At 43.2% G+C, this 17,913-nt stretch overlaps 2 protein-coding genes across 4 annotated transcripts; one reads left to right on the top strand and one right to left on the bottom strand.

Annotated features, from left to right (window-relative positions):
- Positions 1–2,583: 2,583 nt before the first annotated feature.
- On the top strand, positions 2,584–13,520 carry si:ch73-314g15.3 (uncharacterized protein LOC368688 homolog). Of its 3 annotated transcripts, none has more exons than XM_064989395.1 (13): positions 2,584–2,854; positions 2,965–3,053; positions 3,273–3,391; positions 3,692–3,709; positions 3,833–3,932; positions 4,202–4,299; positions 4,591–4,740; positions 10,590–10,757; positions 11,097–11,145; positions 11,463–11,541; positions 11,823–11,976; positions 12,245–12,349; positions 12,694–13,520. In XM_064989395.1, the coding sequence occupies exons 1-13, from the start codon at positions 2,748–2,750 to the stop codon at positions 12,724–12,726; spliced, it is 1,269 nt and encodes a 422-aa protein (XP_064845467.1). In that variant the 5' UTR covers positions 2,584–2,747; the 3' UTR covers positions 12,727–13,520. The 3 variants fall into 3 exon arrangements, with proteins under 3 accessions (XP_064845467.1, XP_064845449.1, XP_064845458.1); XM_064989377.1 differs by having other exon boundaries at positions 2,587–2,854; positions 11,097–11,166; XM_064989386.1 differs by lacking the exon at positions 3,692–3,709 and having other exon boundaries at positions 2,592–2,854; positions 11,097–11,166.
- On the bottom strand, positions 13,117–17,496 carry mtfmt (mitochondrial methionyl-tRNA formyltransferase). The gene is made up of 9 exons (XM_064989409.1): positions 16,724–17,496; positions 16,332–16,529; positions 15,864–15,986; positions 15,264–15,366; positions 14,949–15,024; positions 14,695–14,786; positions 14,219–14,297; positions 13,927–14,000; positions 13,117–13,720 (listed from the first exon to the last, which is right to left on the bottom strand). The coding sequence occupies exons 1-9, from the start codon at positions 16,981–16,983 to the stop codon at positions 13,523–13,525; spliced, it is 1,203 nt and encodes a 400-aa protein (XP_064845481.1). The 5' UTR covers positions 16,984–17,496; the 3' UTR covers positions 13,117–13,522.
- Positions 17,497–17,913: the final 417 nt, after the last annotated feature.

Below are 17,913 nucleotides of genomic sequence, written 5' to 3'. Positions count from 1 at the left end.
TTTAGATTATTCAAAGTAGCTGCCCTTTGCCTTGATGACAGCTTTGCACACTCTTGGCATTCTCTCATCCAGCTTCACCTGGAATGCTTTTCCAACAGTCTTGAAGGAGTTCCCACATGCTGAGCACTTGTTTGCTGCTTTTCCTTCATCCTGCGGTCCAACTCATCCCAAACATCTCAATTGGGTTGAGCTTGGGTGATTGGAGGCCAGGTCATCTGGGTTTGGCCGGAGGACGATGTCATTGTAAATAAGAATTTGTTTTTAACTGACTTGCCTAGTTAAATAAAAAATCTGATGCAGCACTCCATCACTCTCCTTCTTGGTCAAACAGCCCTTACAGTCTGGAGGTGTGTTGGGTCATTGTCCTGTTGAAAAACAAATGATAGCCCCACTAAGTGCAAACCAGATGGGATGGTGTATTGCTGCAGAATGCTGTGGTAGCCATGCTGGTTAAGTGTGCCTTGAATTCTAAATAAATCACTGACAGTGTCACCAGCAAAGCACCCCCACATCATCACACTTCCTCCCCGTTGGGAACCACACATGCGGAGATCATCCGCTCACCTACTCTGCGTCTCACGAAGACGCAGCGGTTGGAACCAAAAAATCTCAAATTTGGACTCATCAGACCAAAGGACAGATTTCCACCGGTCTAATGTCCATTGCTCATGTTTCTTGGCCCAAACAAGTCTCTTCTTATTGGTGTCCTTTAGTAGTGGTTTCTTTGCAGAAATTTGACCATGAAGGCCTGATTCACACAGTCCCCTCTGAACAGTTGATGTTGAGATGTGTCTGTTACTTGAACTCTGTGAAACATTTATTTTGGCTGCAATTTCTGGGGCTAAATAGTGAACTTATCCTATGCAGCAGAGGTAACTCTGGGTCTTCCTTTCCTGTGGGGTCCTCATTGAGAGCCAGTTTCATCATAGCGCTAGATGGTTTTTGAGAGTCCACTTGAAGAAACTTAAAGTTCTTGAAATTTTCCAGATTGATTGAACTCCATGATTTAAAGTAATGAAGGGCTGTTGTTTCGCTTTGTTTATTTGAGCAGTTCTTGCCATAATATGGACTTGGTCTTTTACCAAATAGGGCTATCTTCTGTATACCAACCCTACCTTGCCACAACACAACTGATTGGCTCAAACGCATTAAGAAGGAAATAAAATCCATAAACTTTTAACAAGGCACACCTGTTAATTGAAATGAAATTACGCTGTTGTTGTCATGTTGTGTTGCTACCATGCTGTGCTTTCATGTGTTGTTGCCATGCTATGTTGTCGTTTTTGGTTTCTCTTTATGTAGTGTTGTGTTGTCTCTCTTGTCATGATGTGTGTTTTGTCCTTTATTTTTATTTTATTATATTTTTAATCCCAGCCCCCATCCCCGCAGGAGGCCTTTTGGCAGGCCGTCATTGTATATAAGATTTTGTTCTTAACTGACTTGCTTATTTAAATACAGTTTTAAAAGAAGAAAAAAAGCTGGTTGAGAGAATGCCAATATTGTGCAAAGCTGTCATTAAGACGAAGGGTGGCTATTTTGAAAAATCTAAAATATATTTTAATTTGTTTAACACTTTTTTGGTTACTACATGATTCCATAGAAAACCCCTTGAATGAGTAGGTGTGTCCAAACTTTTGACTGGTACTGTAGGTCCCTATGTAGATAATTCAGTTCAGTTTCAAACCTTCACTGACTTGGTGCCTGCAGTCTGTATGTTCCCCCTGGCAATTTTAAGATACAATGTCGTACAGTAGATCATGTCAATCATATTGTTTTCTAGCCCAAAGGCCGGCAGATGGCGATATTGAGTTGTTTCATGTTAATGTCCAAAGGCATTGTTTGCAGCTGGCTATAAGCCTGTGGCCGGTTCGTACATAAAACATTCTCCATTCAGGCTGCAAAGGTGTCGAATTCCTCCTTAATTTGATCTATTGGCGATAATGCCACAGGGAAAAAAACAGGGAAAGTATGTGTACTTTATGAAACACAATTTTGCACGACCATGCTAGGGTGGCTAATGCATGATCACTCATGTTGGAAACTCTGAAATGTTACACTTGCTAACCTAGGGGGAAGAATCAGATTCTGAATTTCCCTCTTGGGTTTGGACCAGAATCAACCAATAGGAAGCTTTACGCAAATAACTTTAGTTCATTTTAAGTCACAGGTCCCGAGTTTCCGACATGACATGAAGACAGCATAATACCTAGGAACGCTAGTCCCAGATGTGCATATCGCCTTTAGCCATTTAGGCTGCAGCAGTCTGTTGTTTACCGCTGGCTGAAAAAGGGGTGTAAGTAGAATCAACCAATAGGAAGCTTATATATATATAACTGCTGGCTGCATCGTCATCTGCTGGCCTTGAGGTTAATTGTTCTCATTGTAATTTCGTTTAAAAAACATTTTTTATGTAATCAACCATATCAAAATGAGAAAATGACTGTTAATTGTAATTCTAAATCTTGTCTAATCAACAAATATATTTCTATGCATTCATTCTTTTTCTCTAGTGTTATCTTTTTGCATAGCATTTCAAAGGTTTGTCTCTGTTAAGTTTCGGTTCTTGTTTTACCTTAGTGGTTTTATGTCGGGCAGAATTCGTGGAGTACCAACATCCGGTTGAAACAATTTTATTTTGTAGTTCAGAAGAAAACAATTCTGCCACACATCGGCATGGACGGCAGCAGTAGCAAGCTAGTTATGCACAACATTACTCTTACTACTATTTTCTGCATCGTATATTTTAAATGGATCACTTCGAGGAAGATTTAGTCGCTGCATTAAGAGAAATTGTCAAAGACGGAAACTGGCAATGTGTAGGAAAGAAGTGTGATTTTGACTCACCATGCACAAAGTAAGCAGTCCAATTAGCTAGAATAGCAGCAGCTAGCATATACACATTAGCTGCCCTTGCATATTCTAAAAAGATGGTCTAACTGCATGACTTCTCTACGTTTCCCCAAGGCTGTACTCTGAGGATGGTGAACACATTGTCCTGGTTCACACAGAAGATGACAGATTCTGGGCTATGGATTCATCCTGTCCCCATGAAGGTATAAGTTAGCCTAATTGATGGCATCAGCACACAGCACTATTAATCACTCAGCACTATGCTATGGTAGCTTGCTGTTCTGATGATTAATTCATAAACAACTACGTGCCAAAGTGGCTATAGGATAAAGCAGAAGGATGAGAGTATGCTATAAGAACAAAATGATCATGGTCACCATACGATGATGACTTTCATCATTACAACCACTGTCTTGGCGCAGGAGGCCCTCTTGACCTCGGTGACATTGAGGACCTGGGAGATGGGAAGAGGGTTCTGGTCTGTCCCTGGCATCACTTTGACTTCTGCCTGGAGACAGGTGCCTCTTCCATGGGACTACAGGTAGAGAGAGATGGTCTCCAACAGAGCCTATTTATTCGTAGTATTCTAAATATAGCTTTCCTGAAACAGTGTGATAAAGGGAAGGTTGATATGCATTACCACCATCGGCTTCATACAGAAGTCAATGTGGCATTAATGTGTGTGCTTGGGGGCGAGAGACAGGCATTTGGAGTTGCTTAGAGAAAGTACTGACACCCCTGAGACGATCGAGACATCTTGAATTTTTCTTTCACTTTGAGAATGGTTAGATCACAAGCGGATGAAACAATCTAATTGAATCTCTTTTTATATTTACATAAGGTGACAGCTTTGCAAGAGGTGTGAAGACATTCACTAGGCAATGTACTGTATGTGTTATTAGAATTTGGTCATTGAATAACAACAGCTTATTAATCAATAATACCATGAGACTAAAATGAAAGTTTGTTTTTCTGTCTACAGAACCAGGTGTATGAGGTCAGAGTTGTCCAAGACATGATTTATATCAACACACAGAATGAGCTGTGTCTAAGTCCCATCCCAGAGATAGACACATCTAATGGTAAGGCGATAGTATACCTAATGAACAATGTACACCAATCAAAGTTTGTTTTTTACAATTCCATAAAGGAAAGTAGGAAAGTAGTGTAGCCTGGGTGTTTCTGCACTCTTGCCATCTCCTTATGGAATTGTCATGCCAAACCTGTTGGCTTGATGATGAGCAGGCAAGAACACACAGATCTCAGAGAAGGCTGGTAGCTAAGATATTTTGTTCTGGCAAAGCTTTGAATGATGTTAAGTACATTAATAAGAGATCTCTTTTTGTCTCAGGCAAGTTGTCAGTAGATGATGTCGAGCCATCACCCTCTGAGGACACACTGTGCTTCTGGGCTACAAAGATCCTCTGCACACCAGACCCCAAAGAGAAGGCAAGTCCCATTCACACTAACCACCACATGAAGTGTTAAACTGGGAGGGAATGGAATGTTGGTTTGTGTTCATTAGGCACCAAATGAAAGAAAGAAAATGTCTGAAACAGGCAGAGTCTCCCTGGACTTTCCATGGCAAACATACAAAACTAGTTTTTGGTGGCATACACAGATTTGCAGATGTTATTTCGCTGCACCTGTGATGCTTGTATTTGACTATAGTGTAACGTAGATGATTTGTTCAACACTGCATATCTCACTGGCTCACTGACTTTGATCCAATCCCTGTAGGTAGCCATGACGCTGGAGGTCCAGGAGAGGTGGAACAGTGGGGAGATCACAGAGGTGGGTCAGGCTACACCACCTGTCCAGCCAAGCAGGAAGGAGAACCTGACCGTACTGCAGCCGGGCAAAATCAAGCGTGGCAAAGGTGGCACACAGGTCAGTGTTAAGAACACTCTCTAATCACTCATGCCAGACAGGTTGGCAGTATGAACTAACAAGTTCAGAATCTCTGAAATCCCAAAAAACTGAGCCTAAAATCCCATTGAACTATAGAGGGATTATTCTCATTAGCACTGTATGTAAATTGTAGTCCTACATCCTAAATAACAGGCTCTCTTCTCACTATCTAGAACTGTCTGGTCAGCTTGCTGATTAACATAATGGTTTTAGGAAAGCCAGAACATGTATAGACCACATCTATACTGTCTCTACAGTGGTCCAGGCTAGAATTCAAGAGAGAGAACCAACTTTTGCCTGTTTTGTTGGTTTTATGAAGGCTTTTGATTAGGTAAATAGAGACCGAATTGCTTTTAGACTGGGGTAAATCCATTTGAATTCGATCACTTTTTGACAGCACCCTTCATTCAGGAGCACGTTGTGTCTCAACCACGGACACAACACAACCTCAGATGATGGAAAGTAGGGTATAAGCTACAACATATGCGAATATGAAAAAAATCAGAGTTTACGCCTTTTTACAGAATTGACATTAAAGGTCATTGTTTTTATATATTTTTTTTACATTTAGTTTGACAACCCTATTCGTTGTAAGCTTTTGAATTATATCAAACTCAACCGTTGATCTTTTCCAGTGATGATGACATGGATGTCTCATGGTATGGTGGGGTAATGCTAAATGGGTCAACTTTGAGCACATCTTATCTCCTGAATGTTTTGCATTCAGGTCCAAAACGTCCCTTTCTGACCACTTCTTCCATGGACAAACATGTCTGGAAAGTTCTGTTTAAATCAAAAGGGAAGATGTCAAAAAGTGATTGAATTCATATGGATTTAACCACTAATTAAAATGGGAATTGATGGAAGATTCTCTGATGTTATCAAACCTCTTTATCTGGCTCCAGTTGCCTGTGTTCAGGTTAATGACCTGGTTTCCAACCCCTTACTGTGTATAGCAGGGAGACGTACTCTCACCCACTTTATTTACTCTATATGTTAATGATTTAGACTAAATGAAAAGGACCTTGGTTACTGTGCTTATTCTCAACTGTTTCAATCCTGTGTGTGTCCAGTGATGGACTATGCTGCTGGGGTATGGGGATCCAAAGTACATACTAATTGTAACAATGTTCAAAACAGAGCAATCCGCTGCTTTCTTGGTGTGCATAAACTGACTCGAAACCTGGCCATCTGTGGAGATATGGGTTGTGAAGGTAGTTAAAACTGTGACATGGTACGTCTATGGAACAGACTGATGAATATGCCAGAACGCAGAATCACAAAAAAAGGGTTTGACTGGGACCTAGATAATTACCTATTTTTTTGTGAAACTGATTTGCAGTATATATTCAGGAACAAATGACCATGTGGTGTTAACCAAATCAAGGACACGCTTTTTCTGATCCACAAGGAAAAATGGGCAGCTGATATATGGTTTAGACCTAAAAACTTAGAACATACTGTCATCAAAGAGAACTATATCCCTGAACCATATGTCCTCCTGAACCTAACAAAAAGCCAAAGGTCAGTTTGTGCTCAACTCCCATCCGGCCCTCTCCCTCTGGCTTAGAGAAGGGTCGATTTAACACAGTGTCTGAAGAGGAGATCATTTGCCTACTGTGTTGGGAAATCAAAAACAAAATCCATTTAGTGTTTTATAGCCCTTTGTATAACGATCTGAGACGTGTTATCTTCTGTAAAAATGTTTGGTGCTAAACCCTGAAGTATTGTGGTTACGGGACAAGCAGGGACTTGAAGTCTGTTTCAGGCAGGGGGTTTGAGATTGCTCAGTTTGTTTACACTGCCTGGAGAAGGAGAAATGTACGGTTTGTGTAGTGGGGCTAGATGGTAGCTGTACGGTTTGTGTAGTGGGGCTAGATGGTAGCTGTACGGTTTTTGTAGTGGGGCTAGATGGTAGCTGTACTGTTTGTGTAGTGGGGCTAGATGGTAGCTGTACGGTTTGTGTAGTGGGGCTAGATGGTAGCTGTACGGTTTGTGTAGTGGGGCTAGATGGTAGCTGTACGGTTTGTGTAGTGGGGCTAGATGGTAGCTGTACGGTTTGTGTAGTGGGGCTAGATGGTAGCTGTACGGTTTGTGTAGTGGGGCTAGATAGTAGCTGTACTGTTTGTGTAGTGGGGCTAGATGGTAGCTGTACTGTTTGTAATGTACTGTTTGTGTAGTGGGGCTAGATGGTAGCTGTACAGTTTGTGTAGTGGGGCTAGATGGTAGCTGTACAGTTTGTGTAGTGGGGCTAGATGGTAGCTGTACGGTTTGTGTAGTGGGGCTAGATGGTAGCTGTACGGTTTGTGTAGTGGGGCTAGATGGTAGCTGTACGGTTTGTGTAGTGGGGCTAGATGGTAGCTGTACGGTTTGTGTAGTGGGGCTAGATGGTAGCTGTACGGTTTGTGTAGTGGGGCTAGATGGTAGCTGTACGGTTTGTGTAGTGGGGCTAGATGGTAGCTGTACGGTTTGTAATGTACTGTTTGTGTAGTTGGGCTAGATGGTAGCTGTACGGTTTGTGTAGTGGGGCTAGATGGTAGCTGTACGGTTTGTGTAGTGGGGCTAGATGGTAGCTGTACGGTTTGTGTAGTGGGGCTAGATGGTAGCTATACTGTTTGTGTAGTGGGGCTAGATGGTAGCTGTACTGTTTGTGTAGTGGGGCTAGATGGTAGCTGTACGGTTTGTGTAGTGGGGCTAGATGGTAGCTGTACTGTTTGTGTAGTGGGGCTAGATGGTAGCTGTACTGTTTGTGTAGTGGGGCTAGATGGTAGCTGTACTGTTTGTAATGTACTGTTTGTGTAGTGGGGCTAGATGGTAGCTGTACTTGCCATGATTATTGTACAGTATATGCATATAATTTGTACAATCTTATTTTGTGTTGAGTACAAGGAAAATGGTACTGTGTTTAGTAGTGTCTTGTAAGCCCATGTGGGCTGGGTGCCAGTAGATACTTAAATCAATCACAATCAATCATGTAGCCTAACAAATAGAAGACCAAACACGACAATGACAATAAACACAGGTAATGGTACTGTTGAGAAAAAGGAGGGAACATATGCCATGCCAATATTGAACTACACAACCCCTAGATTAACAAAATGGGCATGCTAGCTACCCACTGTCGCAATAAAATAATCTCTTCGGAAGTCAAATCAAAGTTTATTTGTCACTTGCACAGGATACAACAGGTGTGAAACAGTGCAGTGACATGCTTACTTGCAAGCTCTTCAAATCAAATCTTATTTGTCACATACACATGGTTAGCAGATGTTAATGCGAGTGTAGCGAAATGCTTGTGCTTCTAGTTCCGACAATGCAGTAATAACCAACAAGTAATCTAACTAACAATTCCTTCTTATACACAGTGTAAGGGGATAAAGAATATGTACATAAGGATATATGAATGAGTGATGGTACAGAGCAGCATAGGCAAGATACAGTAGATGGTATCGAGTACAGTATATACATATGAGATGAGTATGTAAACAAAGTGGCATAGTTAAAGTGGCTAGTGATACATGTATTAAATAAGGATGCAGTCGATGATATAGAGTACAGTATATACGTATGCATATGAGATGCATAATGTAGGGTAAGTAACATTATATAAGGTAGCATTGTTTAAAGTGGCTAGTGATATATTTACATCATTTCCCATCAATTCCCATTCTTAAAGTGGCTGGAGTTGTGTCAGTGTGTTGGCAGCAGCCACTCAATGTTAGTGGTGGCTGTTTAACAGTCTGATGGCCTTGAGATAGAAGCTGTTTTTCAGTCTCTCGGTCCCAGCTTTGATGCACCTGTACTGACCTCGCCTTCTGGATGATAGCGGGGTGAACAGGCAGTGGCTCGGGTGGTTGATGTCCTTGATGATCTTTATGGCCTTCCTGTAACATCGGGTGGTGTAGGTGTCCTGGAGGGCAGGTAGTTTGCCCCCGGTGATGCGTTGTGCAGACCTCACTACCCTCTGGAGAGCCTTACGGTTGAGGGCGGAGCAATTGCCGTACCAGGCGGTGATACAGCCCGCCAGGATGCTCTCGATTGTGCATCTGTAGAAGTTTGTGAGTGCTTTTGGTGACAAGCCAAATTTCTTCAGCCTCCTGAGGTTGAAGAGGCGCTGCTGCGCCTTCTTCACGATGCTGTCTGTGGGAGTGGACCAATTCAGTTTGTCTGTGATGTGTATGCCGAGGAACTTAAAACTTGCTACTCTCTCCACTACTGTTCCATCGATGTGGATTGGGGGGGTGTTCCCTCTGCTGTTTCCTGAAGTCCACAATCATCTCCTTAGTTTTGCTGACGTTGAGTGTGAGGTTATTTTCCTGACACCACACTCCGAGGGCCCTCACCTCCTCCCTGTAGGCCGTCTCGTCGTTGTTGGTAATCAAGCCTACCACTGTTGTGTCGTCCGCAAACTTGATGATTGAGTTGGAGGCGTGCGTGGCCACGCAGTCGTGGGTGAACAGGGAGTACAGGAGAGGGCTCAGAACGCACCCTTGTGGGGCCCCAGTGTTGAGGATCAGCGGGGAGGAGATGTTGTTACCTACCCTCACCACCTGGGGGCGGCCCGTCAGGAAGTCCAGTACCCAGTTGCACAGGGCGGGGTCGAGACCCAGGGTCTCGAGCTTGATGACGATCTTGGAGGGTACTATGGTGTTGAATGCCGAGCTGTAGTCGATGAACAGCATTCTCACATAGATATTCCTCTTGTCCAGATGGGTTAGGGCAGTGTGCAGTGTGGTTGAGATTGCATCGTCTGTGGACCTATTTGGGCGGTAAGCAAATTGGAGTGGGTCTAGGGTGTCAGGTAGGGTGGAGGTGATATGGTCCTTGACTAGTCTCTCAAAGCACTTCATGATGACGGAAGTGAGTGCTACGGGGCGGTAGTCGTTTAGCTCAGTTACCTTAGCTTTCTTGGTAACAGGAACAATGGTGGCCCTCTTGAAGCATGTGGGAACAGCAGACTGGTATAGGGATTGATTGAATATGTCCGTAAACACACCAGCCAGCTGGTCTGCGCATGCTCTGAGGGCGCGGCTGGGGATGCCGTCTGGGCCTGCAGCCTTGCGAGGGTTAACACGTTTAAATGTTTTACTCACCTCGGCTGCAGTGAAGGAGAGACCGCATGTTTCCGTTGCAGGCCGTGTCAGTGGCACTGTATTATCCTCAAAGCGGGCAAAAAAGTTATTTAGTCTGCCTGGGAGCAAGACATCCTGGTCCGTGACTGGGCTGGATTTCTTCCTGTAGTCCGTGATTGACTGTAGACCCTGCCACATGCCTCTTGTGTCTGAGCCGTTGAATTGAGATTCTACTTTGTCTCTGTACTGACGCTTAGCTTGTTTGATAGCCTTGCAGAGGGAATAGCTGCACTGTTTGTACTCGGTCATGTTACCAGACACCTTGCCCTGATTAAAAGCAGTGGTTTGCGCTTTCAGTTTCACGCGAATGCTGCCATCAATCAATCTTTCCCAACAATGCAGTATTCAATATAAAGGTAAGAGAAATAATACGAAGGAAAAACAGTAGGAAAAAACTAGATTGTAAGCTCTATACAGGATCAGTACCAGCACCATCATTTCAATGTGCAGGGATACTGGAGTAGTTGAGCTAGATGTGTAAGCAGGGGTAAAAGTGACTGTCCGCAGTATAAATAATCAAATAAATAGAAGCAGCAGCGTAAATGGTGTGTGTTCATGTGTAATGTGTGTGGCATTAGCATTCGTTGTCATGCCATTAGTACATACAGTACGGACGAAGGCTATAGAACTGCAACATTCCATGCTTCATCAATGATGATTGATATGAGCGTGTGTGTTTACTATGTGTCTGACCAGGCTAGCAGGATAGCCCTCCTCCACTCCCTGGCTAACATAGAGCAGTGGGCTATAGACCTGTCCTGGGACGTCATCGCTCGCTTCTCATCGGTCAGACTGGACACTGGAGAGCCCCTGCCCCGCCAGTTCTTCAGCGACTTTGTCAAAGTGGCCGGAGACGAGGCCAAGGTCAGTGTCCTAACATATATTTAATTAATGTGGTCTGTTACGTGTTGTTTTAAGTATAGTTCACTTTCTGAAGTTTCAGCTTATTTTTTAAAAACAAGCTGGGAGAAAAAAGTGGAATATTCCTTTAAGAATGATGCACATTATTGTTATGTATGTCTGTTGTTCAAACGTCTGTACATCAGATATTGGTAGTCCAAGTATATTTACTATGTTTATATTTGTATAATACTGCAAGACAGTGTTCCTCAAGGAGGATAAAAAGTGGTAGAACTGTATCAGTTGTGAGTGGTGGATGGATGTTACCCTGGGAATACAATGAATTTCTACGGTTCCCAACAGCATTATCACTTACTAGAGACGAGGATCACAGAACTCGACAGCTTCTTTGGTGCGTTACCTGTTCATAATGGTGGGTGGTTTGCTGGCTTCTCCAGGCTAAGGCCGGGCTTCAATCCGATCTCTTTTGTAGACAATGCGTCTTTGGAAAGGCAATGTTCCCCGTGTTCGTGGAGATCGAATTCACAGTAAACTCTGCATATTTCGGCTCAATCGGAAATGAACTTTTAAGTATCACGCGTTCCATAATGCAGATTGGATTGAATCCTGGCTTAACTATAAATATCATCACAGTTGGTTTTATGAAAAAATACATGACATTTTCAGTGCAGCCAGTGTAAGTTGAGCTTCCTCCACTCATCTCCACAGGACTGTGGCAGTCAGCAACGGATACGTCCCATGACCTTCTGGCGAGGCTAGCCATTGTGCATATGGTACATGAAGCCAGGTACAGCATCCACCTGTATTACAGCACCAACAGAATATGGTTATGTTACCAGTGCAGTGGAAGCATTATGGTCCCTATTACCTTGACACATCTTCTAATACACCCATGGGGTTCACATTATCTGAAAGGTTTGAATAGGTGTGAGAAATGTCACTCCTCCTTGGCCACAAATAACCACAGGGTGGCTAAAACAAAAAATGGATGAAATTCTTGTCTTTTCTAAATCGACTTGGGCTCGGGGAAAGTACATCTACCTAACTCCCTCTCTCTCCTCCTGCAAGGGGCCTAGATGTGCACCCCCAGACCCTCTCCCGCTTCGCTGCCCAGGGGGACTGCAGCTCTGTGGAGGTGCTGGAGGTTATCTACCGGGATGAGATCACTCACGTGGCCGCCGGGCTCCGCTGGTTCACCTACATCTGTTCACAGGAAGAACGGGTACGTCTATATGGAGGCCATTATTTAACTACAGTTTGGTAGACTGAACAGTGCAGAAATAGTTGCCTCTTTATAATGCACATTGTTGAAGAAATGTTTCAAATAAAATCACTGCCACACTATAATTGGGTTTATGGTGAATGTAGTAAATCACTGGCCTGGTAACACATCCACCATAGTTGATGCAGCTGTGCCTCATCTAAAATTACATCCAAAAGTGTAATACATTTTGGTAGCTAATATTCAGCTTTCCTGATGCTCTTTTTAGGATTGCTTATCTACTTTCCATGACTTGGTGAAGCAGCACTTCAAAGGTTACCTGAAGCCTCCTTTTAACACAGAGGGTAGGAAGACAGCAGGGATGACAGAGGAGGTATGATGACACCCTAAACACATTCACACTAGCTAACGGCAGCTAGCTTTATGACTAAAAGGAAACATGCAGTCAGTGTTTCCCAACCCTCTCTTAACCACCAGACATTTGTGTTCTACCACTTCACTGATACATCCTTATCACTAATGGACTAATTAGCCTACCAAGCACTTGATTAGTTGAATCAACAGGGCTAAAATAAAATATCTTCCGAGGGGTTGGACAACACTGGTCTAATTCACACCCACTTTATCAAGTTAAGTGAATAAATACATTTCCTTCAATGTTTTGTTTAAAACTTAGTGAAACGCCACAATTCTGAACTTTCTTTCTCTCTTCCATAGTGGTACGTGCCTCTTGTAAAGCCTCCCAGTTAACAGACAATGTCCCCAGAGACCAGCATGCTGTGACAAACAGTTGCTGCGTCCCAGCGGGTGGGGAAGCAGTTTCACACCAAATCTCATAACACCTGGATGAAGGCCAAACTGTTACTATTAAAGGTTTAAACTCAAACATGTCAGTAGCCGTATCAATGTGGTATTGCAATCTAATATCTGAGCCCAATGTAGATGGGGTGGCATTCGATCATTGGTTCATTTGTGCAGTGCGACTGCAATGTAGTCGGCCTGGAACGGCACCATTTAGTCCCCTGGGAAGAGTACATCTCTAAAACAGACCCCACCATCTCTACAACTGTGATAAATATTACCAAGTCCAATGCATAATATGGTAATGGATAATGTCATAGAGCAAATGACAGGCAACAGAACCTTGTAAATGTTTATTTATGCAAATACACCTGTTATTTTGGTAGTCTTAACGGGTTTGAGGGTTTTGCATTCGACAACAAACTACTCATACACACAACAGCCTCTCCCTGATATCACTATTATTACATTCATGTGTTCCATAGGCTATCAGGAAATAGTTTCCAGTAGGCGTAAAATAAGAGATTTTTTTTTGAAACAGAGGGTAGTTACTACCTGGACTTGAACAATAAGAAATGCTCATTTTTAGTTTCAAAACGTTTTGCCACGGTGTTCCCTGCTGAACACTACTCTTGTGTGTACTCTTAAATATGATGTCTTAAAACAGACATAGTATAGATCCTTTATTTTTTTACAGGAAATGTATCTAATCAAATAACATTAAAGTAGGTTGTTGTTTTGTGTTTTAATGCACAGCGTGTAGCTGTGTCAATGAGTTCTCCTCTCCATCTGAACGTAATTTAGTTCTGTTACTGTGGAACAGGCACTCCTGCCTGGGAGGGCCAGATCTGTTCTGGAAGCTCTGATGGAGATATCCGTTGTAGAAGTCCGCTGCCGACAGTCTCTTCTTCAGCATCACCGCCTTGAATCCAACCCAGCCATCCTTGACCACCGAACACACAAAAAGTGCTTGTCATCATTTCTTTATGGGATCCATCAAGTTAATTATTTGTATTATGCCATGATACATCAGGAAGTGAATTATTTTTCATTAATATTAGACATATTTCAATAAGACAAAATTTGAGGTGTTTTGACATAATAGTAAACCACGGAAAGTGTCAAGGATGAAAAGCCTGGCTCACGCACCTTACAACAGACAGCCAAGGTGTTGGATTCTTTCTGATAACTCATAGATCCTGGCACAGGTATCCTCCCTCGACCTGTCATTACAACAATCACAACCTTTCTCATCCTAAGATATTCAAAACGGATGTTACCAGACAGATTGTCTTCTCAGCGTGTGGACTCCAGCACTACTGCTGCTGATCCACACAGCTACTTACCGCATGCTGATTGAACTAGCTGACTGAGTCAACCACCATCTATCACCAAGCAGTGTTGGAAACAATGAAGAGTCCTGATTAAAAGAGGAAATTACCTGATAGTGAAATGTTGCACTTGCCAGCAAAGTCCAGCAGCTTTATGGTCTTGCCCATCCAAATTGTTCTCAATGGGATCTAATGAGAGAGAAGAGGAGGGCATTATTTTAACACTCCTGGACAATGTGTGTTTATTTTTTTTAATTTTACCTTTATTTAACCAGGCAAGTCAGTTAAAGAACAAATTCTTATTTTCAATGACGGATTTGTACCTTGTCAGCTCGGGGGTTTGAACTTGCAACCTTCCGGTTACTAGTCCAACGCTCTAACCACTAGGCTACCCTGCCGCCCTATGACTGGTTTAGAGGCCGGTCATAGTAAATCAAGGTCATGTTCAGTATGCACAAAATTAGAAAATCATCTTGAAACAGGTCAGGAACAGCCTGAAATCGCCCAATAAGACTGCTCACTTTAGTTTGAAGTTTTCTGACTTCTCGTTTCGTGCCAACTGAACATGACTGGTCTGTCTTATTACCCGGGATGCGATGGCACGAAACAGGCAGTCGATCTGGACACAGGTCTGCTCCTCCCATACGATCCAGCTCATCGATGTGCTGATTTTAGGGGCTGTTGAGAAGAGTCAACTCTAAGCTGAGGCATGAATGGGTGCTTGGAAAGTACACACAGCTTTCACCCTCCTGTAAGTTGCAATTCTTGCCAATTGTTTATCATTCAAATTGTAATTACTACTAGCATCAAATGTCTGGTTGAGGAAATAAATGTTCTTACCTAAAGTGGTACCGTCTTGAGCTTGCTCTCTTCGGTTTGTGATTCTCTCTGGAAGGGTCCTTAATGTGTCAATCAACTGTTCAAGCAAAATAAGAAAGGTCCCATATAAGAGGGCTTACATTAACCATGACTGGTTTCTGACAAGCCTCTTCAAACGGATTACGCTCTGGATCTACGTCCCAAATGAGTGAGCTCAAATCACACCCTATTCCCCATGTAGTGCACTACATTTGACCAACAGTCATATAAAACTTGAGCCACGTAGTACACTGGATGGGAATAGGGTGCTATAACTACACAATGAAGTGCATTCACCAGCTGGGCTCCCTTGGTGGCCAGAGTAGCTCCTAGCTGGTCAGCTGTGAAGTTGTCTGGGACCTGGTAGATCTCCTGGTGAAGAATGGGACCCACATCAAACCTGTAACAGAGACCAGAGACACACACTGCAGTTTACTGTAACAGACAATGAGCTTTACTGTAACACAGATCAGCGATACACTGAGGTGCAAAGGTTTAATGATATTTGACGTGAGGAATAGTAGTATGTGCTTTGACAGTGAATACGGTAGTAGAGTACACTATTATATATAGGCCTATTGAAATCTGGTGGCCTCTGGAGACATTATGGTCCAGATAAAGCTGTCCTGTACAGGGCTATAACACATGCTCAATGGGGAAAATCACCATTAAAAAGGGCTTTTCAGTCCAGGATTAGGTTGGGAAATCATCCCTAAATATGCATTTGAACAAACAACTATCTGCTAATGTCATCCCTCACTTTTGCTTGTCAATAGTAGGTCCATGTTACTGGCAGATGACTGGTCCCTTTCATGACTTACCCTTCCTCCCTCAGCACCATGAGGAAAGGGAGAGAGGAAAGGGGACAGAAAGTAGCTCTGGGTCACGTTAGCCTACCTCTTTGGTCGTATCTGCATGACGCTGACCCCGGTGATAGTGTCTCCGTGTAGGATGGTGTGGAACACTGGGGCTGGGCCGCGCCATCTGGGGAGAAGGCTGGGGTGGACATTCAGGATCCCACTGGAATAGAGGCAACAGACACATGCTACAACTATCACAATCAAACAGAATGGACACAGTCAGGGTTTGACTCTTGGGAGGTGTTCATAAGATTGACACTTCTTGGAGAGTCTGATGCTTGTGTATCTGATATAGAACATAGTAGCTACCATGGAGCAAGTGATGTCGCCCGCCCTGAGATCTACAAGTACATTCTGGGTCAGTGGTGATGACAATGCTTATTTTGGTGGCGAGTCAGAGTGTTGTGTGCAGGTCCCTGGTTTGCACCCAGCTAGGGGCACACAGGGACAGAAGCTATAACGTTACACTTGTATTGCATGAGTCACTTTCAGAGAAGTTACTCACCATGGAAACTGGTTGATAAGTCCTTCCCGAAGCAAGCAGCCAAACGACACCACCACCCCGACATCGAACCGCCCTTGAAGATCCCCGAGAGGCCAGACATGAACGGGCAGTTTGTTTTGATCAGCAAACTTCTTCACAGGGACGTCATTGGATAGTGTGACAACCTCAAGTGATTCCACAACTCGGTCATTGGAGTCCCTGTGACAAATAATGACAGCTAACAACTGACATTAGGCGACGAGAAGTTACTCTAGCCTGGTCCCAGATCTGTTCGCACTGTTTCCCCAACTCTTATGAGACAGCACAAACGGATATTGGACCAGGTTAAAGTTACTCACTGCAAAGACTCTCCTCTTTGCTCACTGGCATGTAAATTGTTGTGAGTGTCATACCTTGACGCAGAGAGCAGCTTGAGGGATTCTACAGCAAAATCATCTGTCCCAAAGAAAAGGACCCTCCAAGGTGGTTCTGTTGATAAGTAGTTCCTAGTGGCAAATAGGCGGGTCTTGCCAGGGACTTGTCCACAACGTCTATGTTTCTCCGACGTTCTTTTGACCCACACGCCAACAGATGCATGCCTCTGGGTGCAATAATTGCAAAAGCCATGGAGTATTTTCAGACCCATTACTTTTGCCTTGACATTGTTCCACATCTTCTGTCATTGGTCGGGCGGGCATCTACCAATGCCACCAGTGTGTCAAAATTAGCTAACAATGCTCGACTCCAGTATGGCTCGTTTATTCGTCAAAACAAGCTCAACAAATTACACGAGGGCCCATCTAGAATTAAGATTTATTCGTGTGACACGGTTACCTCTAGCGTTAATTAATATTGTCCAACATTTAGCTTGATTAATGTCAGCTATAACATTAAGGTATTTCTACCTATGGGCGCCGCCATATTTTTTCTTGACATACACCATGTTTCCGGTTCTATCGAAAATAGTTCTCCCTTCGTTTGATCAGACACTTTTAGTTCCGACTAGACAGTGACGACTTGATCAGACCGATAGTGCTCTGTGCAAAATAGAACGCAGCATCATCTGGATATGGGTGCAACAAAAGTTCAACATTCACCTAGTGCTACCATTTCTGTCAATTCGTCTACGAATACAGTTTGATGCATACATGTTTTAAATCCTATGTTTAGCACCACATAGAACGCATTGTAACTGCCTCTGCAAAGCAGCGTTCCATTGGAATGAATACTTCTGGAGTCCCGGAATGAAGGGCACGGTCCGTGTGATTGAGGCGTGAGTCCCTAAGAAGAGGCCTGTGCAGAGAGGTATATTATGTTGTCCAAACCTTCAGAGAGAATCAAGTTCTCTCCCATGAAACTGAACTGTTTCTTTTTTTCCTCACAGAGAAGGGATATTATATGTGTAAATAATTGACTTTATTCCAACCACAACCAATGGGACTCCCTTAAAACACACCACTTTGAAACAACTATGACCAGAAGTTACCTTTCATTGCAGGTTATGATATGAGAGCATTTTCGCTAACCCAAACCCTAACCCTTTTCCTAACCTTAATCTAAGTATCCTTTTTACTAGATTACTTGTAGTTTTTCATGTTTTTTG

This window comes from Oncorhynchus masou, chromosome 2, assembly GCF_036934945.1.
Source record: "Oncorhynchus masou masou isolate Uvic2021 chromosome 2, UVic_Omas_1.1, whole genome shotgun sequence".
Taxonomy (NCBI): domain Eukaryota; kingdom Metazoa; phylum Chordata; class Actinopteri; order Salmoniformes; family Salmonidae; genus Oncorhynchus; species Oncorhynchus masou.
The sequence above is the reverse complement of the archived record's forward strand: the minus strand, read 5'-3'. Positions and strand labels throughout refer to the sequence as shown.

Coding starts and splice junctions, on each gene's coding strand:
- mtfmt (XM_064989409.1), bottom strand. CDS start 16,983: ATGTGGAACAATGTCAAGGCAAAAGTAATGGGTCTGAAAATACTCCAT. Junction 15,987..16,331: donor CTTATCAACCAGTTTCCATG/GTGAGTAACTTC, acceptor CCTCTATTCCAG/TGGGATCCTGAATGTCCACC. Junction 15,025..15,263: donor CCACCAAGGGAGCCCAGCTG/GTGAATGCACTT, acceptor TTGCTTGAACAG/TTGATTGACACATTAAGGAC.
- si:ch73-314g15.3 (XM_064989377.1), top strand. CDS start 2,748: ATGGATCACTTCGAGGAAGATTTAGTCGCTGCATTAAGAGAAATTGTC. Junction 3,933..4,201: donor AGAGATAGACACATCTAATG/GTAAGGCGATAG, acceptor TTTTTGTCTCAG/GCAAGTTGTCAGTAGATGAT. Junction 10,758..11,096: donor TGGCCGGAGACGAGGCCAAG/GTCAGTGTCCTA, acceptor GGTTCCCAACAG/CATTATCACTTACTAGAGAC.